Source organism: Schistocerca cancellata, chromosome 3, assembly GCF_023864275.1.
Source record: "Schistocerca cancellata isolate TAMUIC-IGC-003103 chromosome 3, iqSchCanc2.1, whole genome shotgun sequence".
In the NCBI taxonomy this organism is placed as follows: Eukaryota; Metazoa; Arthropoda; class Insecta; order Orthoptera; family Acrididae; genus Schistocerca; species Schistocerca cancellata.
The window spans coordinates 598,195,665-598,219,095 of NC_064628.1; the positions used below are offsets into that span (position 1 = coordinate 598,195,665).

The 23,431-nt window shown below is 39.2% G+C and overlaps 1 protein-coding gene across 1 annotated transcript in view; it reads left to right on the forward strand.

Moving 5' to 3' along the window:
- LOC126175490 (cyclic GMP-AMP synthase-like receptor) overlaps positions 1–23,431 on the forward strand; it is a 243,609-nt gene that overhangs the window by 50,247 nt on the left and 169,931 nt on the right. Inside the window, exons 2-3 of the mRNA XM_049922310.1 lie at positions 424–557; positions 4,660–4,827. Of these exons, the coding sequence (XP_049778267.1) occupies positions 453–557; positions 4,660–4,827 (273 nt within the window). The 5' untranslated portion in view covers positions 424–452. The remainder of the gene's footprint in view (positions 1–423; positions 558–4,659; positions 4,828–23,431) is intronic.

The window sequence follows — 23,431 nt, forward strand, 5'->3', positions numbered from 1 at the left end:
TCATTTTATCGCGGAGTTTCCACTAACAATTTCCTTGCTTTGGTTGCATAGACAGCTATTCCTACATAATGTGTGAGTTGTCCCTTTTCCTTTTCTGGGGCGGGCTGTACCTCAGTACCTGAAACCTATATTGGTTCATTCCCTGTTGTTCACCTCTGTGTCTTTTGCTATCCTGATAAGATGATCTTTGTAAAAACTGATGCAACTTCTTCATATAGTCTGAATTTACTTTTTGTTTTTACTGCTTAGCAATAATCTATATCAATGATGTATGAGTGAAACCAGAAGCTTTCATGTATTAGCAAGTAGGTCTTTTTTGAGAAGTTGTACTATAATTACACATTTATAAGTTTGACAGCTGGTGTTTTATGTTTGTTTTCATCATGGTCAATTTTTAAATAATATTTTTCTTTTACTTTTCAGTTGACTGTTCCTGGTGAATCATTGCTCCAATGGCAAACTATAAAGCTTTAGATAGCTCAATTCAAAAAATTCTGAAAGAAAGTATTTCTTTAGATGAACAGCAGAAGAAACAATATAATGCAAAGTTACAAGAGGTAGTGTGAATCTCAGCTTTTACCAAGCCCCTTCATATATGTAAAAGTGTAGCAAGTAAATTACTTGATGTCTGAAAATTATTTTATCTCCCATTTTCATTTAAAGTAATAAATATTTCAAACAATGGCAGCTATAGGTTGGAATATCAACAATATTAAGAAAAGAATACATTGCTGCTCACCATAAAGGTGACCCACTGATTTGGGATAGGCACAACAAAAAGACTGTTACACATTATAGCTTTAGGCCAAAAGCTTCTTCAGCAAAGAAAACACACACACACACATTCATACAAGCAAGCACATCTCATGCACGCATGACTGCTACCACGAATACATCCTGTTGCTGAAGATGGTTTTGGCCAAAAGCAGTAATGTGTAACAATCTTTTCGTTGTGCCTGTCTGCAACTCAGTTGATCATCTTTATGGTGAGGAGCAATCTATCCTTTTCCTAATAAATATTTCAGTTTACATTAGCAATAAAATGCAGTATGTAGACCAGGTGGGGGGAGATGATGGTGAGATTTTTTCAGTATGGAATGTGGCTTCATAGGAATTTATATTTTAGTGTTCATAAAATACATAGACAGCAAACTCCATTCACTTTGAACGAAAAGTGAAACAAAAAGTTGTAGAAAATTGGCATGTTGGATATCAGTATAGCTGAGTTTATACTTAAGAAAATACGAAGAAAAGTATTTTACTCTTAGTACAATGTGTCCTAAAAGTTTTCACTGATGAACTTTTTTTGAAGATAACACTTTAAACATTTGGACATAGTCCAGAAGACTGATTATTAACACTATTATCAAGAATTTGCTGCAACACCAAACTGAATTGAGAGCAATAATTTAAATGAACCAAGAGTTGTTGAATCGAAAAAGTGTTTTCAATTTACCATTTAAAGTGGAAATACCTTGCTGCAAATGTATAAATAATTTTCTGTTGTTTTTTCATGAGGAAGAAATATTATGACAGCATTATTATACACCTTGTATTAATAATAGTAAAATATGCTTTAAAAACAAAACAAGCCACATATAGTTTTATTTTTGTGTAAGTATTCCCCATGGACTTATCCAAGGTAGGGTGGATTCTGTGCCTCAATGATACATGTGGCTGTACTGTATGTGCAACCACTGTGGAGCAGTATCTGCCTCTTAGGTATAATATTCCGGAAGTAAAATAGGGTCCCCATTTGGATCTCCAGGTTTGACTATGCAGGAGCATGTTGTCATCAGGATAAACAAAACTGGCATCCTAAGGACGGAAGCATGGAATGTTAGATCTCTGAATTGCATAGGTAACTGAAAAATGGAAATGGATAAGTTGAAATTAGATACAATGGGAATTAGTGAAGTTCAGTGGCAGGGTGAACAGGATTCCTGGTCAGATGACTACAGGATTATCAATGCAATATCAGGTAAGGATAAGGCAGGAGTTGGTCAAATAATGAATGAGAAAATAGAAATGCAGGTACATACAGCACTGGCTTCAAATAGATTATATACTGGTAAGACAGGAATTTTGGAACTGATTTTAAACTGTAAGACAATTCAGGGCAGATGTGGACTATACCATAATTTATTGATTATGAATTATTGATCAAAACTTGAGAAATTGACAAACAATAGGAAATTAAGGAGCTGACACCCTGATAAGTAGAAAGGACTGGAAGCTGTTGAGAGTGTCAAAGGGAGCATTAGGCAGTGGCTGACTGAAACACAGTAAAGGAATACAGTAGAAGATGAATGGGTAACTTTGAGAGATTTAATAGTGAAGACAGCAGAGGATCAGATAGGCATAAAGACAAGTCCTGTTAGAGAACCATGGATACTGAATGTACTTGATGAAAGCAGAAAATATAAAAATACAGCAAATGAATAAGGCAAAAGGGAATACAAACATCTAAAAAATGAGAGTGACAAAAAGTGAAAAATGGCTAGGAAAATATAGAGGAGCTATATAAGGGAAAGGAATATGTAGATAGTATTATAGAAAGGGAAGAGGAAGGAGATAACAATGAGATGGGGGATAGGTTATTGCCAGAAAAATTTGACAGAGCACTGAAAGACGTAAGCCGAATGCCCTTGGAGTAGACACCATTCTCTTAAAAACTACTGCTACTCTTGGCAGAGCCAGCCATGACAAAACAATTCCATCAGGTGTGCAAGATATATGAGACAAGGAAAATATGCTCAGATTTCAAGAAGACAGTTCCAGTTTAAAATCAGTTTAATAAATTATGTTTACAAAATGCAGACACAATTGACAGAAGAGGGGAAAAACTGATAGAAGCCAACCCTGGGGAAGATCAGTTGGGGTTTCAGAGAAATGTAGGAACACACTGGCCAATACTAACCTTATGACTTACCTTACAAGATAGTTTAAAGAAAGGGAAACCTGCATTTACAGCATTTTTAGAATTAGGGAAAGCTTTTGACAATCTTCACTGGAATAAACTGTTTAGAGTTCTGAAGACAATATGGGTAAAATACAGGGAGCAAAATGTTATATACAAATGGTGCAGAACCCAGACCACTGTAATAAAGAGACGGAAGAGCATGAAAGGGAAGCAGTGGTTGGGAAGGGCATGAGATGGGGTTGTAGCTTGACTGTGATGTTATTCAAACTGTACACTGAGCAAGCAATAAAGGAAACTGAACAAAAATTTGGGAAAGGAATTAAAGTTCAGAGAGAAGAAACAAAAACTTTGACATTTGGTGATGTTTTAATTACATCAGATGGTGAATGACTTTGAAGAGCAGTGTAATGGAATGGACACTGTCTTGGAAGCAAAATATGACATCAATATAAGTAGAACAATGGTGGTAGAATACAGTCAAAGTAAATCAAGTGATTCAGAGGGAATTAAATAAGGAAATAAATGTAAATGTTGTGTGACTGGGGCCTCCCGTCGGGTAGACCGTTTGCCGGGTGCAAGTCTTTCAATTTGACGCCATTTCGGCAACTTGCGCGTCACTGGGGATGAAATGATGATGATTAGGACAACACAACACCCATTCCCTGAGCAGAGAAAATCTCCTACCCAGCTGGGAATTGAACACAGTCCCTTAGGATTGACATTGTCGCGCTGACCAGTCAGCTACTGTGGGCGGACAATTAGGAAATGAGACAACAAAAGTAGGACATGAGTTTTGCTATTTGAGCAGTAAAATAACAGATGATGGCTGAAGCAGAGAGGATATAAAATGTAGACTGGCAATAACAAGAAAAGTCTTTCTGTGGAAGAGCGATTTATTAACTTGGAATATAAATTTAAAGGTTAGGACGTCTTTTCTGTAGATAATTGTCTAGAGTGTAGCTTTGTTTGGAATGAAATCTAGACAATAAGCAGTTCAAACAAGAAGAGAATGGAAGCTTTTGAAATGTGGTGCTACAGTAGAATGCTGAAGATTAGATCAGTAGGTTGTGTAGCTAATGAGGAAGTATTGAATAGAATTGGGGAAAAAAGAAATTTGTGGCATAACTGGAGTAAAAGAAGGGATCAGTTGATAGGACAGATTCTGAGACATCAAGGAGTCATTAGTACTGGAGAGAAGTTTGTGCTTGTGAGGGGAGGGGCTTAAAAAATTGTAGAGGGAAACTATGAGTTGAATACGGTAAGCAGGATGAAATGTATATAGGTTACAGTAGTTATTTGGAGATGAAGAGGCTGGCACAGGGTAGAGTAGTGTGGAGAGGTGCATCAAACCAGTCTTCAGATTGAATGCCACGAAACGACATAGGTATTTTTTAAGTTTTCTGCCTTATCACAGCAAGGAAAATGTAAGCTTGTAGGGGCATAGGTTAATTTTTATGGACATATGATGTATAGAAGAGAAAACAACTAAATTTCTTCAAATTCGAAGTATATAAAGTGAGAAAACTAAATTTCAAAGCATTTCGTGGTTCATGTTGTTTCTTTTGATTAGCAACAAATTAGAGAGAAAACAGGATTTTGGTATTAATGAAGTTGCCTTTGATGGTAAACTGAAGATATTCATACTCGTGCTATACTGAGTTGATTTTTAAAAAATCTTTTGATATCAAAACTAAATGGAAAGTTAAAATGACAAATGCAGATTTTCTGTCTTGCAGCTTTTTGATATATTGGAAACAGAAATGAAGAAACAAGAAGACTTCAAAGCAGTTTTTCGACAAAAACAGTATGTAGGAAGCTACTTCGAGAATCTGAAAATTGAAGAGCCCGATGAATTTGATGTTGATTTTGAACTAGTCATTCCTTCATATGTTGGTGAGTTAAAGGTAAGAATTGCAGTTAAAGAGAAGAAGATTAGATTTATAAAAAATACTGTTTATTTCATTTTAATTTTAAACAATGTATGTATTTCTGATTGTCAGTTTGAGATAGCTATGTAAGACACTTGATTATACTACTACTCTTTCCTTACACGTAGTACATTAAAAGATCATACATTTGAATTTTAATAAAAAAAATTATTTTCGTTCCTTCAATTGTACTTTCTGCTTAACTAAATGTTCCATATTGTGGTTTAAAAAATGTTCAAATTATTGTCATTTAACATTGGTACATTTTGTATGTGAGTCACAAGTGATTCTCTAGCTCACATAAAAGTGTCCTGAGGTATTTCTGCTATGTTGCTTGAAACTTACCCCAAATAGTGTCCAGGTTATCTGCTCTATCACAATACACTTCATCTTTTATTGTGCCATAATAGGGGAAAGAAGTAATGTAAGATCTGAAGAGTGTGCAGGAAACTTGGTTGTGAGATGCATCGTATCCACTAGCTTGATACATTTTGACCAGGTATGCTCGCACATTCTTTCTTAGTGCAGTGGGAAGCCATTTTTTGATAAGAAAACCAGTAATTACCATTTTGTTGTCTCCAGTCCAAAGCATTGTAGCAGTTTTCCTGTGCAAGTCTGTTCATCTCTACATTACTAATGCAACCTGCTTACTATAGTTATGCCTTAAGTCTTCATTTCCTCTAAAACCTACTCACTCTCTCTCTCTCTGTGCGCACGCACATTTGTTTGTTTGTGTGTGTGTGTGTGTGTGTGTGTGTGTGTGTGTGTGTGTGTGTGTCACTGATGATTATTTGATACCTTAGGATTTATCCTAACAACAGATACCTTCTCTTAGTCACAGTGTGGCACAAATTTCGTACTTCCCAGTTTTATTAATTACTTCTTCATTAGTTATTCAGTCTATACAGTATTCTTCTGTAGCTTCCAATTTTGCTTGTCTATACTGCTTATCATCCACATTTTACTGCTCCGTAATACTAAACTTTGAACAAATTTTTCAGTAGATACATTGTTACTCTTAAATTTATGTTCAGTGTTAGCAAATTTCATGTTTTTCTTGCTATTGACAGCCCATATTTTACATCCTCTCTACTTCTGCTATTGTCAGTTATTTATCTACTCAAATAGCAGAAGTCATTCACCACTTCTAATGTAACTTATCCTAAAGTAATTCCTTCACTGTCTCCTAATTTAATTCAACTATACTCCATTACATTGTGTTACTTTTTTGATTTTGTCCTTATTACGGCTTCTGCAGCAATTATACATTCTGTTCAAGGAAACTTTCAAATCTTTCGCCATTTCTGACAGAAGTAGAAAGTTATGTGCAAACCATTTTTGTTTCTTCTCTTTGAACTTTTTATTTGTTTAGCAAGCATCTCTTTGGTTTCCTTCTCTACTTGCTCAAAGTATACACTGATGTAATTTTACCACCACCTAGGGTCAAACAATGCAATTATGTCTTTTTGATTTATCATAATTAATTTACATGGTAGATAAGAATAATTACCTTTACGATCACTTTCTTGACTAGATTTCTGAAATTAGTTGTGGCCCAAAGTTCACTTGGAGAATGATTTGTTTGGCAGTTTTTTATTTACTTATTTGACTGTGAGCAGAGATAATGCTTTTCCCTCAGAAAACATTATCCAGAAAGGTTATCAGACTTTAAAAAAATAGGTATGATTGCAGATTATAGTATCACACACAGAATGGTGCATAAAAATCTTGCAAACCATAGAAAAATCTCTGTATTTAAATATTTGACTTTCTTTGACAGGTAATCTTTTACTATATTTTTCACTGAAAGAGTGATTAAATAACATAGTCCATATGCAGAAAACATTTTGTTATTTCTTACTGTGAAATAGTTTTTATGACACAAGAAGTTATACAGTACAGTGACAATCTCGTATAGGGAATTATAAAAGAGACAATAGCATAAAATAGCAAGAGAAACCAGAACCCCAGAGCAAGAGTCATTTAACAGGAGATCTGCCAACACTATGGCATGTCTTTTTATAGTATCTCATCAGTATTATCTTTGTGTATTTTTTACCTTAGTAACAGTGACAATGTTTAAGCATTGCTGCATTACATAGATGCTTGTCAGAATAAAATTAAATATTGTTTCACTTGTGGTTCATGGTGTGGAATCCTGTTGTCATGTCCTAGTTCATGAACCACGGGCAATGTATGAGTGGCCAAGTAAGTGGTCCTGACAGTCGGGATACCAGTTACTTTGGAATAAGGCTGGGCATCTCGGACATATTCTGAGTCATGGTCACCTTTGTGCTCAGATGGCAAAGATTACCAAATCCACCGGTTAGTCTATCTACCATTAGGGGTAAAACTCAATGGGACTCGGGGCAAGTAAGACTAGCAACCTGCTTCCCTGGTACTTTAAATATGATGCTGGCAACAATCAGAGCAAAATGCCTCGGACCTTTGGAGGTGACTGAGTGCCACCTCTAACTGACAAACCAGGGACTCCTAAGATACGACTTGGCAAACAAATGGTAATGAGATGGGGAGCTATTAATATCAATGGGGGCTAATCTGGGAAGAAGGTAGAGAAGGCAGAGGCTGCAAGTAAGATGGGATTGGATGTTTTAGCTGTTAGTGACATTCGGGTAAGGGGTGAGAAAGAAGAGGAAGTGGGAGAATACAAGGTCTACCTGTCAGGAGTCAAAGCAGGAATAGCACAATGTGGTGTAGGGCTTTACATCAGGAAAGAAATGGAACCCAGCATAGTTGCAATAAGGTATGTAAATGAACGACTGATGTGGATAGATTTGACAGTGTCTAGCAAGAAAATTAGGATTGTGTCAGTATATTCACATTGTGAAGAGACAGATCAAGATAAGATGGATAGTTTTTATGATGCACTCAGTGATGTAGTTGTTAGAGTAAAGGACAAGGACAGTGTTCTGCTCATGAGTGATTTTAATGCCATGATTGGAAATCGAACAGAAGGGTATGCAAAGGTTATGGGTAAATTTGGAGAGGATATGGAGGCCAACAGGAATGGGAAACAGCTCTTGGATTTCTGTACCAGTATGGGCTTAATAATCAAAAACTCCTTTTTTAAACATAAGAACATTCACCGGTATACTTGGGAAGGCAGGGGAACCAAATCTGTCATTGACTATATAATAACAGATCAGGAATTCAGGAAGACTGTGAGGGACACGTGTATTCAGGGGATTCTTTGATGACACTGATCACTATTTAATCTGCAGTGAAATTGGTATTGTGAGGCCAAAAGTGCAGGAGGTCAGGTCCATATGTAGGAGGATAAGAGTGGAGAAACTTCAGGATAAGGAAATCAGGCACAAGTACATAACAGTGATCTCAGAAAGGTACCAGTTAGTTGAATGTAGTCAATTACAGTCATTGGAAAAGGAATGGACAAGGTACAGGGACACTGTACTAGAAGTGGCTAAAGAATGTCTTGGAACAGTAGTGTGTAAAGGTAGGATGAAGCAAACAGCTTGGTGGAACGACACAGTCAAGGCAGCCTGTAAAAGGAAAAAGAAGGCGTACCAAAAATGGCTACATTCTAGAACTCGGGTAGACAGGGAAAGTTATATTGAAGAAAGATCAAAGCCAAACAGATAATTGCAGCATCCAAGAAGAAATCTTGGGAAGACTTTGGAAACAGGTTGGAGACTTTAGGTGAAGCTGCTGGAAAACCATTTTGGAGTGTAATTAGCAGTCTTCGAAAGGGACATAAGAAGGAAATGACAAGTATTTTGGACAGGTCAGGAAAACTGCTGGTGAATCCTGTTGATGCCTTGGGCAGATGGAGGGAATATTTTGAAGAGTTGCTCAATGTAGGTGAAAATAAAATCAGTAATGTTTCAGATTTCAATGTACAATGGTATAGGAATGATGATGGAAATACGATCACATTTGAGGAAGTGGAGAAAATCGTCAATAGATTGCAGTGCAATAAAGCGGCTGGGGTAGATGAAATTAAGTCGGAACTCATCAAATACCCCCCTCAGGAGACACCACCTTAACGAAACACTGTCCGTGTGGGCGAGGGTGTTTGTGTGATCCAATGAAGTGGAGGGCTTTGCCGGCGGTGGTGTAACTACCGGCAGGGCCTCCCAAGCCAGACAGGTCTCCATAGAGGATCCAGACAAAGTGTGTCTCACAACGTCCCGTCTAGTGTCCTGTCCTATCCTATTCTGTTCTGTCCCATCCTATACATTCCCTTCATTTCCTTTTCCTCCTTGTGATTGTGTGGCAGCAGACACAGTCCCCTAATGTGGACAGCGGAAGATCCTTGGAAACCAGAACAATGTTGATGCACATAGGCCTTACTGCGAAGGGATGGATAGCGTTCTGTAGTCGTGGTGAAGACAAGCTATCTAAGGGGTAAGGCCCTGAAATAAAACCTTGGCAGGTGTCCAGGCCATGAGCTGGCAGCCCCACCAGGACACTCGGGGGCTGTGGGCTGATAACCCGCACCACCAAAAAACACATATCACAGAAACTAAAAGGAGAAACAGCCGGATGGATCTTAAGGATATGATCTTTGGCCTGAAAAGGAAAACCCGTATCGGTTTTTGGAATGTAAGGACGTTGAGAGAGGCAGGAAGGCTAAGACAAGTTGAAAAAGAGATGGAGAACTATCGACTAGATATATTGGGACTAAGTGAATTAAGGTGGCCAGAATCTGGGGAATTCCAAACACAAAATGGTGGAGTGTTGCTGTATGCGGGTCAGACCGGTGAGGACGCGATGCACAAGAATGGTGTAGGGCTCTTACTATCTAAAAGCAGCAAGAAGAGCTTACTGGAGTGGAAACCAGTCTCAGAACGGATAATAACCGCACGCTTTAAAACAAATGTGCAATATGTCACTGTAATTCAATGCTATGCACCTACTGAAATAGCTAAAGGAGAATTAAAAGATGCATTTTATACAGAGCTTAACAGAGTTATTAGACAGATAAATTCTAGGGACATAAAAATTTTAATGGGTGACTTGAACGCAAAAGTTGGTTCAGAAAATGAAGGGCTTGAACATATCATGGGCGTGTATGGCATGGGGATTAGGAATGTAAATGGTGAACTGTTGATAGATACATGCGCTCAACATGACCTAGTCATTGGAGGCACATTGTTTCCACATCGTAACTGCCATAAGATAACATGGGTTTCTCCAGACCACGTTACCGAAAATCAAATAGACCACATAGTCATAAGCCGCAAGTTCCGACACTCTCTGTTAGATGTCAGAAATAGAAGAGGGGCAGACGTTGGAAGTGACCACCACCTAGTTTTGGCGGAATTCAGACTGAAGATAGTGGCAAATAGAACCAAGCTCAATCATAGGTGCAAGAAAATAGAGGTGGCAAGATTAAAAGACCAACAGATCAAAGAAACATTTGCACTTGAACTACAAAACAGATTCCAGGTCCTCTCTGAAAAAAACTTTATGGAAGAGGGAATTGAAACGTGCTGGCAAAAAATCAAGAACTGTTATTTAGATGTGGGAGAAAAAATCCTAGGATTTAAGGCACATCAAAAGAAGGAATGGATCTCCGATGCTACGTGGAATGAAATCAGCCACAGGAAAGAACTAAAACTTAAGTTAAATTTTTGTAAGACAAGAGCGCAGAAGAGCGAAGCGCATAAAGAATACATGGAGGCAAACAAAAAAGTGAAAACATTGCTATGTCAAGATAAAAGGAAATGGATAGATGAGCAAGCAAAATTAGCAGAAGAGGCAGCAAGACAAGGAAATATGAAAGACCTCTACAACATTACCAAACGGTTGTCAATGAAGAACTTCAGACATGAAGGACCAGTTAAGAACAAGAATGGTGTGATGCTTACAACTCAACAGGCACAGCTACAGAGATGGGAGGAGCACTTCAGGGAACTGTTAAATTGTGAAGACAACCAAGAGAAACAAGTACGAGATGTTCCAGAGGAAGTCGAAGAAGACCAAAATATAAATTTGCAGTGCCCCACAATGGACGAAATTAGGATTGCCTTGAAAACACTAAAAAATACAAAGGCCCCAGGCCTAGACAACATAGCACCGGAGCTCTTAAAAGCCAATACTGAAAGTACTGTTAAAATGCTCCCTCCTTTGCTGAAGCATATTTGGCTTGAAGAGAAATCTCCAAAGGAGTGGAAAAGTGGCTTGGTGGTAAATCTCCCAAAAAAGGGAAATTTGTCAGACGGTAACAACTGGCGTGGTATTACATTGTTGTCAGTGCCCAGTAAGGTCCTCACCAGAATTATTTTAAACAGAATTAAAGAATCCCTTGAAAAGCGACTGCGTAAAGAACAGGCCGGTTTTAGGGCACAACGCAGCTGTGTTGATCTTATTAACACTCTTAGGATCATCTTAGAGCAAAGCAAAGAATTCCAAGCAACCATGTACCTGGCATTCACTGATTTTCAAAAGGCCTTTGATTCCGTGAAACATAAAGTGCTCTGGCAGGTGTTGCGGAAGTATGGCATACCACAGAAGATGTTAAACATCATAAAAGATCTATATGATGGCTACGAATGCTGCATACTCCACAAGGGAAATATGACAGAGCCCATAAAAGTAACAACTGGAGTCCGGCAGGGTTGCATTTTGTCACCAACACTTTTTCTACTCATTCTAGAGTCTGTTATGAGAAGAGTCACAGCAGGCAGGAGACGAGGAATCCAGTGGGGGATCCACGAACGTCTGGAGGATTTGGATTTTGCAGACGACATAGTTTTATTAGCTCCAAGGCTGACTGATATGCAAGCTAAATTAAGCTTGCTGAAAGAAGAAGCAGAGACTGCTGGCCTCAAGATAAATACAGGCAAAACAAAGGAAATGAGAGTAAATTTAGGTAACATGGAGATGCCCCTGTTAATAGGTGAGCAGCGAGTGGAGACTGTCAACTCATTCCTGTATCTGGGTAGTATAGTGGCGGAAGATGTTGGAGCTGGAGATGACGTGAAAAACTGCATTAAAAAGGCAAATGCTGCCTTCATACAATTGTATCCAATATGGAAAAATAGAAATATCACATACAAAACAAAAATCTGTATTTTAATTTTCTGTACGCCAGTGAAAGCTGGAAAATGGATAAAAAGATAACAACCCAGTTACAAAGCTTCATAAATAGATGTCTTCGACGCATCATGAATATCTGGTGGCCAGAAAAAATATGTAATGAGGAACTCTGGCGAATAACAAACCAGATACCTATAGAAGACCAGATACGAGAGAGAAAGTGGGGCTGGTTGGGGCACACCTTGAGAAAACCAGATGGAGCCATCGAGAAAAAAGCATTGGAATGGAATCCCCAGGGAACAAGGAAGAGAGGAAGACCAAGGGGCACATGGAAGAGGACAGTGGAAGGGGAAGCAAAAAGAGTTGGCAAGACCTGGGCAGAATTGAGGCAAATGGCCAAAGACAGAGACGGATGGCGAGTTCTCCTGGACGCCCTATGCCCCCATAGGGGCCAAAGGAATTCAGTCAAGTAAGTCAAGTCATCAAATACAGTGAAATGTCAGGTCTTAAATGGCTACACAGGATAATTGAAATGGTGTGGGAGTCGAGACAGGTTCCATCAGACTGGACGAAAGCAGTAATCACGCCAATCGTTAAACATGGAAACAACAACTACAGAGGTATCTCTTTAATCAGCGTTGTGGGTAAAATCTTCTCAGGTATTGTTGAAAGGAAAGTGCGAGTGTTAGTTAAGGACAAACTGGATGAAAATCAGTGTGGGTTTGGGCCTCTTAGAGTTTGTCAGGACCAGATCTTCAGCTTATGGCAAATAATGGAGAAGTGTTACGAGTGGAACAGGGAATTGTATCTGTGCTTTATAGATCTAGAAAAGGCATATGACCGGGTTCCTAGGAGGAAGTTATTGTCTGTTCTACGAGATTATGGAATAGGAGGCAAAATTTTGCAAGCAGTTAAAGGTCTTTACATATATAGTCAGGCAGCAGTTAGAGTTGACGGTAAATTGAGTTCATGATTCAGAGTAGTTTCAGGGGTAAGACAAGGCTGCAACCTGTCTCCACTGTTGTTCATATTATTTACGGATCATATGTTGAAAACAATAGACTAGCTGGGTGAGATTAAGATATGTGAAAACAAAATAAGCAGTCTCACATATGCGGATGACTTAGTTGTGATGGCAGATTCGATTGAAAGTTTGCAAAGTAATATTTCAGAGCTAGATCAGAAATGTAAGGACTGTGGTATGAAAATTAGCATCTCCAAAACTAAAATAATGTCAGCGGGAAAGAGATATAAACGGATTGAGTGCCAAATAGGAGGAACAAAGTTAGAATAGGTGGACAGTTTCAAGTACTTAGGATGCATATTCTCACAGGATGGCAACATGGTGAAAGAACTGGAAGCGAGGTGTAGCAAAGCTAATGCAGTAAACACTCAGCTATGATGTACTCTCTTCTGCAAGAAGGAAGTCAGTACCAAGACTAAGTTATCTGTGCACCGTTCAATCTTTCGACCAACTTTGTTATATGGGAGCGAAAGCTGGGTGGATTCAGGTTACCTTATCAATAAGGCTGAGGTTACAGATATGAAAGTAGCTAGGATGATTGCAGATACTAGTAGATGGGAACAATGGCAGGAGGATGTCCACAATGAGGAAATCAAAGAAAAACTGGGAATGAACTCTATAGATGTAGCAGTCAGGGCGAACAGGCTTAGATGGTTGGGTCATGTTACATGCATGGGAGAAGCAAGGTTACCCAAGAGACTCATGGGTTCAGCGGTAGAGGGTAGGAGGAGTCAGGGTAGACCAAGGAGAAGGTACCTGGATTCGGTTAAGAATGATTTTGAAGTAATAGGCTTAACATCAGAAGAGGCACCAGTGTTAACACTGAATAGGGGATCATGGAGCAATTTTATAAGGGGGACTATGCTCCAGATTGAATGCTGAAAGGCATAATCAGTCTTAAATGATGATGATTGTTTCACTTAAGTTAACTAGATGCTATCATTTCTCTTGATATAGGGAAAATTCTGTAAAACTGGCTGTGATGTCACACGAAGTAAAATGGGGGTAGGTGACAACCTTGTCCCACCCACTTCTCAATTACTGCCTCCGTTTCATGTCCTCTGACCCTTAGACCTGCAGTCAGTTCCTGTACAAGTTGTAGATAATGATTTTCTCCCTTCTACATCCAGAGTTTCAAGGATGTACTCTAGTCAGTATTGTCAAAGGCTTTTCTAAACCTAAATGTAGGTTTGCATTTCTTCGTGGTATCTTGTAAGAAAGTCATGGTGTCAGTACTACCTCACATGTTCCTATATTTCTCCAGAACCTAAACTGATCTTCCCTGCCTCTACCAGTCATTCCATTCTTTTGTAAATAACTGATTTTAGTAATTTGCAACCATGCGTTACTAAAGTGTGCAGTCTCTGGAGTAGGGAGTGTTACATTTACATTCTTCTTGAAGTCTGAGGCTACTTCAGGTTCCTTGCTTCAGCTTAGGTCTTTCAGTGCTCTATCAGATTCTTCTTGCAGTATAACATCTCCCATCTCATCTTGGTTCACTTTCTCTTTGGCGTCCATAATATTGTCTCCAGATTTATTTCATTTTTTATAAACCTTCTGTATGTTCCTTTCACCTCTGCATCAACCCATCTCTTTTTAGTACAGGCTTGCCCTCTGAACTCTTGATATTCATACAGTTGCTTCTCATTTATGAAAGGTTTCTGTAATTTTCCTATATGCAGCCTTTGTCTTTCTCATATTCATGCTTGCGTCTCCAGCTTTGCTTGTATCCTCTAGCCACTCCAGTTTTGCCGATTTGTGCTTCCTGTCAACATCATTTCCAAGATATGTATTCTCTTTTGCCTGATTCATTTGCTACCAACACTTTTGACTGAAAACATGTTGACTGAACACACACAAAAGTATAAATGAAGCGGAACTACGTGGTTCAGCAGTGGGTGTCCTTATTTATAACTATATCAACTTGTGACAGACCATATGGTATTGATCGGCCACCATGTCATTCACTGCCAGTGGTATCATTCAGATCAGTATGGAGGCTAGTATGGAGATGGACTGTTCTTATTTATAGATCTGTGTACATAGAATGTCCTAGAAAATTGTAGTATTAAGAAAAAAATGTCAAAAAAATGTCCCATAATCTTCCAAAAATCACTAATGTGAAATGGTAAATGGTATTAGGAGGCAGGAAACAAGTTGGTTACCCGCTGCAGTATGCGCTGTTGTATTTAAAATGAACAGTGCTTGTGCAGTGTCCTCCATAACTTGCAAATGTCAGTCATGGTCAAAACAATTTTCTGTGTAATGAGTGAATTATGTTCGAACCAAGTCAAGTTGAATGTGGGCAAATCATTGGTGCACCTATGGTAATCAGGGTAGCTGAGATGTTTCAAGAGGCACCATACGGAAGATTTACACCACAGCCACAGAAAGTGGAAGAACATCTGGAAGAATGTCATCTATTAAGTCACAGTATGGATGAATGTGTGTGTTGAGTGATCGTGACGGATGGTCACTGAAGAAGATTGACAAAGATTGACAAAAATGAGAGGACAACAGCTGCAAATGTCACTGCAGGACTGACTCTCACACTTGCAAATTCTATCAGCACAAAAACAACATGAAGAGATTTCCATAAGGTGGGAATTTCAGGGTGAGGGGGAATCCTAAAATCCACTCATTAGTGGTGCAACAGCTGTAACAGCAAAACATGGTACCGAAACTATAAAACCTAGACTATGGAGCACTGGAAGAAAGTCATTTGGTTGGATGTATCTTGATGGATTTTCCAACTCCTGGCAGAGTTTATGTCCAAAGAGTGAAACACAGTGGAATTTCAGTTATGATTTGGTCAGCCACATTGTGGTATTCCATGGGCTTCTTGGGTGCTTCTAAGGTCCTTTTACTGCCAAGCATTATATGAACAATTTGGGTGATCAGATCCATACATGGTACAATCTTTGTTCCCCCATGGTGATGCTGTGCCACAAGACAAGGCTCTGGTTCACACAGCTTGCATAATCCAGGACTGATTTTGTGAAGATGAGGATGAATTCTTGCATCTCCCCTGGCCACTGCGTTATCAGATATAAATACTATTGAGCATTTATGGTCTGCTTTGGAGACAAGGGCATGTGATCGGTATTCACTTCCATCATTGTTAGTCGAACTTGCCACAATTTTGCACGAGTAATGGTATGAAATTTGCTTGAAAACCCTACAGGGCCTATATTTACCCATTCCAAGATGACTGGAAGCTGTTTTGAATATAAATGAATTTCCTACACCATATTAGTCTTCGCACTGTGTTGTGTTTTTGGTGTTTCCATAGTTTTGTGCCCCTCCCTCTGCCTCACATAGATATTATGGTAATCTAGTAATATTTCACAAGCAAAACAAAGGCCACAAACTGAGCCTCTGTGAAGAAGCTGAAATTTTTTTTCACAATAGAAATTATGGGCCGAACATGCTCAACAACAAAGCTGGGAAAGTGGCAACAAACTATTTCAGAAGTTTCTCAAGCATACTAGACAATGTACAGTAACTTTTTCTCCTGTGTGTGTTTCAGTGACCTAAATCTTTAACTTACTAATTGCCAAACTGAAACAGTAGCAAAGAAATACGCTGAAGTATAGGTTTATGAATTTTTTCCATGTTTTTCTCCACCCCCTGTAAATAATAATCTAATAATAATTTTCACAAACCAAAAAAAGGCCACAAATTGAACATCTGTTCTTAGTCAAAGTCCTTACCCATCCCTATGGGTGAAGAACACATCAGTTCAGCCTTTAGTGTATGATGCAGCCTTCCCACTATCTTGTTACTCTCATGGTGATAGCTGGTAGTGTACAGATGGTTGCAAGCACATAGCTGTAGGATTTCCCCAAAAAGCTGTGGTGTGGACTGTCATCCACAATCTGTTGTTATTTACAGAGGTTCAAAATGGTTCAAATGGCTCTAAGCACTATAGGACCTAACTTAACACATCCATGCCTGAGGCAGGATTCGAACCTACAACCGTAGCAGCCGTGCGGTTCCGGACTGAAGCGCCTAGAACCGCTCGGCCACCGCAGCCGGCCGATTTACAGACTTTGCCAGTGTCTCTGCTGTGAATGATTGTGCAGTAGTAACTTCTGGCTATCTTGTGAAATGATTTATGACTAACCTGATAATGATGGCCATCTGGATATGGGAATGGTTCCATGTTACCCACATGTAAGTGGGAAAATTTGGCCATGACTTTTGGAAACTGTGTAACTGGTGTAAAAGCATGTTAGCTAACTTTTCTACATTGGCACTTGAGGTATGGCTGTGCCAAGTTCTGTGGTCCCTGTGTACTATAGGCCATGCCACTTTATTCACCACTAATTTGCCATAGCATGTATGCCTGGTTGAACAAAATTATTTAGTGCCTGGAAAGTCTTATGTCTAAATTCTGTTGGAATGTAAGGTCACTGAACTCCTTATGATGTGTTGCATGAAATGCTTGCATCGCCACATGGTGCAGGAATGTATCATAGTTGTAGGGCAGTAGGTTCACTTGCGAACAAGTCATTTAGTACTGTATTACCTCGCTGCTTTACCACTATCTCCACCCGCAGTACTGCTCATATTCTAGTATAATTCCATAACAGACCGTCAGTGATAATTTTGTCCTTGCCAGAATGTGCCACACATTGGTTATGTCTTGTGCTATATACTCTGCCTGCCTGCACTGCCACAGGTAATTGTGATCTGGTATTTATTTTATTTTTATTTATTTTTTATGTACCCGTCTAGTTCCGTAGGAACAAATATGGGAGCAAATCTCCAAGATCATGGAACGTATCAGTACATGAAATTACAGCATAAAAGTAATAACAGATAAAATAAAATGTTTATGAACCCAAAAAAGTCAAGTTATATGTTTAAGTAAATGGAATCAACAATTTAACATACAAATTAGCTTAATTTGCCAAGGAACTCCTCAACAGAATAGGAGTGATCCATGAGGAAACTCTTCAGTTTTGATTTGAAAGTGCTTGGATTACTTCTAAGATTTTTTAATTATTGTGGTAGCTTATTGAAAATGGATTCAGCAGTATTCTGCACACCTTTCTACATGAAGGTTGAGGAAGTGCGATCCAAATGCAGATTGGATTTCTGCTTAGTATTAACTGAATGAAAGCTACTAATTCTTGGGAATAAGATAATATTGTTAACAAGAAATGACAGTAAAGAAAATATATATTGAGAGAGCAATGTCAAAATACCCAGACTAGTGATCAGTGGTTGACAAAAGGTCCATGAATTTACACCACTTATTGCCCGAACTGCCCGTTTCTGAGCCAAAAATATCCTTTTAGAATGGGAAGAGTTACCCCACAATATAATACCATACAACATAAGCAAATGAAAATAAGCAAAGTAGACTAATTTTTGTGTCGAACGATCATGTACTTCAGATACCGTTTGAACAGTAAAAATGACAGCATTAAGTCTTTGAACAAGATCCTGAACTGTCAGTTTATTTTCTACAAGCCATGAACCTATGTCATGGAGAGCACTATTTGAAACAGAGCCAATGTTGCACACAACATCCTCTACTCCCAAGCTAGTGTCATCACCGAACAGAAATATTTTAGAATTACCCATAATACTAGGTGTCATACCATTTAAATAAATAAGGAACAGGAGTGTCCCCAAAACTGATCCCTGGGGCTCCCCCCATTTGACCATACCCCACTAAGAGCCCAAGTCATAGCCATTCTCGACACTGTAAATAATGACCTTTTGCTGTCTGTTGTTAAAGTAAGACATGAACCAATTGTGAGCTACTCCCCATATTCCATAATGGTACAACTTCTGGAGCAATATTTTGTGATCAACACAATCAACTGCCTTAGTTAAATCAAAAAATATGCCTAGCATTCGAAAGCTTTTGTTCAATTCATCTGGAACCTCACAGAGAAAAGAGAATATAGCATTTTCAGTTGATAAACGACTTCTAAAGCCAAACTGTACCTTTGATGGCAAAATATATGATATAAAATGATCAATTACCCTTACATATACAGCCTTTTCAATAACTTTACCAGACACTGATGGCATAGAAATAGGTCTAAATTGTCGAAATTATTCATTTCTCGCCAGCCGAAGTGGCCATGTGGTTAAAGGCGCTGCAATCTGGAACAGCAAGACCGCTACGGTCGCAGGTTCGAATCCTGCCTCGGGCATGGATGTTTGTGATGTCCTTAGGTTAGTTAGGTTTAACTAGTTCTAAGTTCTAGGGGACTAATGACCTCAGAAGTTGAGTCCCATAGTGCTCAAAGCCATTATTCATTTCTCCCATTTTATAAAGCAGCTTTACTACTGAGTACTTTAAAGTTCAGGAAACTGACCATTCCTAAAGGAAAAATTGCAAATATGGCTAAGTACAGGGATAACATGTGCAGCACAGTACTTTAATATTCTGCTAGGCACTAGAGATGGGTATCTGCTCCTGGACTGATTCATAGAGTTGAATCTTTCAAAGGAGTGAATAATCAGTGATTCAGAAAAAAAGAACGGTAGCTCCAAACGTTTCCCACAGCGGAGAGAGAGAGAGAGACAGAGCATATCAGCGGGGCCTCTACTGGTCAGAGCACACTGCACGCCACACAACACAGCCAGCGCCGGCCTCTGCCCTGCTTCTACCTTGCTGCCTGCATTGTGCAGTGCCCCATTGGATTTTGTGTTTCACATATGTCATGCCATCTCTGTGCTTCCTCTGCCACGTGCAGTGTCTGGCCCAGCTTAACTTAGCATTGCACTCCGTCGGCGATAGTTTCAGTTGCACGTCCTGCCCTCTGGGCAGTTGATGCGAGCAACAGGACAGAGAGCCTCCTAGCGGAGAACATAACAACTACTTGCAACAACCTGCTCGCAAGAGAACGGACGATTTGTCTCGGAGCAGGTGACTGGTGGCCGTTCACCACTCCCCCCCCCCCCCCCCCCCCCCTCGGAACTCGCCCGCTCAACGCTCATCCCACCGTTCTCAACTCTAGCCAGAGCGTTGAGCAAAACAACTCAGGTGTCACTCTGGTCTCTGCAGTCTTAGCTCACGTAGTAATACAGCTCGCGGCTCAACGTGTTTGACTCAGCGCCTCTGCATCAGAGTTCGTCTCTACTGGATATTGTTCTTCGTAGTAATACCGCTATGTATATTACATTATTATGTTATGTATACATCATTTGTTTTTATTTTATTTTTATTTGTTTAAACTGATCAGATTAGGTTCCTGATGACTCCTCTTACTATAGGATTTTTATTATGGACACTCGAATTTACGCTTTAATTAAGAGCGAACCGATAAACGTATCGCAAAATGTGATACACCAATATTTTCCTTGTTTTATTCTGCGTAAGGCTATATGCAGCACTTTAGTCTTACAGTCAAATTTATATATATATTTTTCTTATTCTGGTACGGATTTTGCGATTTTAGGCATCTTCGGAAGGAAACGTTCACTTTAAAAATATATGGCTTGCGATGTATTTGTACAAGGTTAATGAAATTTTAATACATTATAGCCAAATATATTGTTAATGTAAATCTCAAGTTACAACATTTTCCGATCACCCAAAAAACCACGATAGTGCAAAATAAATCAATAATCAAAAAATTTGTCATATCATGAAACTTTCAATAAACAATATAAAATTCTTACTCATTATCTGTGTTACTTGAAAATAGGATCAAATAAGATCAAAATATAGGTATAGTACTGGAATAAACCAAGTTTAAAGGTCAATGTGCCTTCCATTTATTTTCTATTGTGAATGAGTGGTGAGTCATGAAAAAGAGCTAGTTCATTTCAGGTAGTGAACAGTTCTGCTCCGATCTCTGAAAAGAACAGTTTTGCCCATCTCTACTAGGCACCCCATCATGTCCATGGGAGTCCTTAGTCTTGAGTGATTTAATTATTGACTCAATCTCCCCCTTGTCAGTATGACAGAGGAGTATTTCAGACATCAGTTTTGGAGAGACATTTTCCAAGAGAGTTATATGATTCCCTATAGAAATTAAGTTTTTATTTAACTCACCAGCAATGCTCAGAAAATGATTGTTAAATACAGTACATATATCTCACTTATCGGTAACAGAAATATTTTTACTATGAACTGACTTTATATTGTCGACCTTGTGCTGCTGACCAGACACTTCCTTGGTTTTAATTTTATCCTATGAATTAGCTATTCTATTTGTGCACCACATACTCTTTGCCTTCCTAATAACATTTTAAGCACCTTACAATACTGCTTGTAATGGGCTACTGTAGCTTGATTGGGACCACTTCTAAAATTTTGATATAATTCCCACTTTGTTCCGCATGATATCCTTATCCCACTAGTCAGAAACCCAGGCTGTCTTTTACTGCTAGTACACTGTTAAAATGTTCTAATGGAAACCAACTCTCAAAGAGCATGAGAAATGTGTTAAGGAAAGCATTATATTTGTCATCCGTGTTATCGGCAGTATAAACATCCTCCACTCTTGTTCCTTAACGAGGTTTAAAAAACTCTCTATTGCCATTGGATTAGCTTTCCTACATAGTTTGTAATTATACATAACATTTGAGTACAAAGGCCTTTTAGTGTTAAAATTTCTGCTGTGGTCTTTCCTTTTACTAACAGAATGCCTATCTAGTAATGAAGAATGAATAAAAATATTGTCTGTCGTTGTGCTACCGTCCCCCTGCATCCTAGTTGGAAAAAACACAATCTGCATCAGATCATGTGAGTTTAAGAGATCTACCAACATTCTTTTTCTTGCACAGCCATATACAAAATTAATACTGAAGTCACCAATTGTAACTAATTTCTGGTACTTGCTATAATGTGAGCCAAGAACCCTCTCTAGCTTGAGCAGAAATACTCTGAAGTCAGAATTAGGGGACCTATAAACAACAACAACTGGAAGTTTAGTTTCACTAAATTCAACTGCCCCTGCACAACATTCTAATATCTGTTCAGTGCAGTGCCGTGATATGTCTATGAACTCAAACGGAATGCTGTTTTTTATGTACATGGCCACTTACCCATTCCGCAAGGAACTCCTTGAAAAACAGCCAGCTAATCTGTATCCTGGTAAAGGAAGCCTCTGAATTGTCAGATTATGTAAGTAGTGCTCTGATTTACCAATAGTGTCAGAGTCAATATCTATAAGCAGATCACTAACTTTATCTCTAATAACTCTTATATTTTGATGAATTATGCTAATTCGCTCTCTACTTCGATACCTGACCTCCTATGAACGTGATTCCATAGTTATACTTCCTTTAAGCAGGTAACCTATCAGCTGACTTCAGTCTAGAAAAGGTTGCTCTAACACCAACTACTACAGGGATTTTTCCATGAGTGATCCCACCCCCACCCACTGTACTGTCACCTATAAGCTTGGCCAGTCTCCCCTTCCCATACCTATTGAGGTGCAGGCCATGCCTAGTGAAACCTGATGTACTGATGGACTCAGCTTGAACCACTGAAATGTGACCCATGCCCTCTGCCATCAGCGTCCTCTCCAGCCCCACATTAACACACCTAACAGACACATTAAGATGAGGCTGATCATGGTGCTGAAGCAGTTGCATGAATTGCTCATTAGTGCCACCAGTCTGAGTAGCTGTCTTTACCAGGTCACCACCTTCATCATATTCCCTGTCCCTATCAAGACTATTCCCTGCTCCACCCACAAACACTACATGATCCTTTTTCGTAAAATTCCTACATAACTCCCCCTATGCTGTCCATCACCTGAGCCAACCCTGCACTAGGCTTCACAGTGCTGGTGACCAGATACTCAATCCCCAGCATTTCCTGCAACTGCTGCCCCACACCTCTATTGTGCGAACTACCTAGCAGCAGAACCTTCTTCTTTCTGTTAGACTTACGTTACGTTGTGCAAGACGCGACAGTTGGCTGCGACTGCGACGCTGCCCCCTCCTCTTTTCCCACCCTGGCAGACGGCGGCACGGCCGCAAGACGACTGGAGTCGTTGCCGTTTCCCAAGCTGCGGCCGGCGGCGGCGGATTCAAATACATAAGAAAAATAAGAATTCCGATTTTCTTGCTGTAAAAAATACTGTATGTTAATGCAACAAAGTTACATTGGCTCCCAGAGTTAGTTTTTCGATACAGATTCTCCTTTTACTTTAAAAAATTGAAAAGTATCTCTTCCGGTTTTGCGTGTTTTTTTCGCTGTATATTACTTCTCTATCAATTGTGAGGAAAGTAAAAGGCACAAAAAATTGATGTTTGCGTATCTTACAGTTTCACATCACAGCTTGATAATGAGGTGTCTATTTTCCGATATTCGTCACAGTTATCCCGATACTTAATTTACAAGTAACCTACTGCATAAAATTTGAATTGTGTACAGTGAAAAATGTGGTCGCTGGCTACTTTACGTATGGTTTACGTTAGGTCATACATCGTTGCCGATGAAAAGAAGCTAACATATTGAAATTATTTTTAAAGTTGAGATCAGAATGATATCGAACTTCGTTACCGAGATTTGGGCTCATATATCTCCGGGAGCGTCGCGACTAGCCG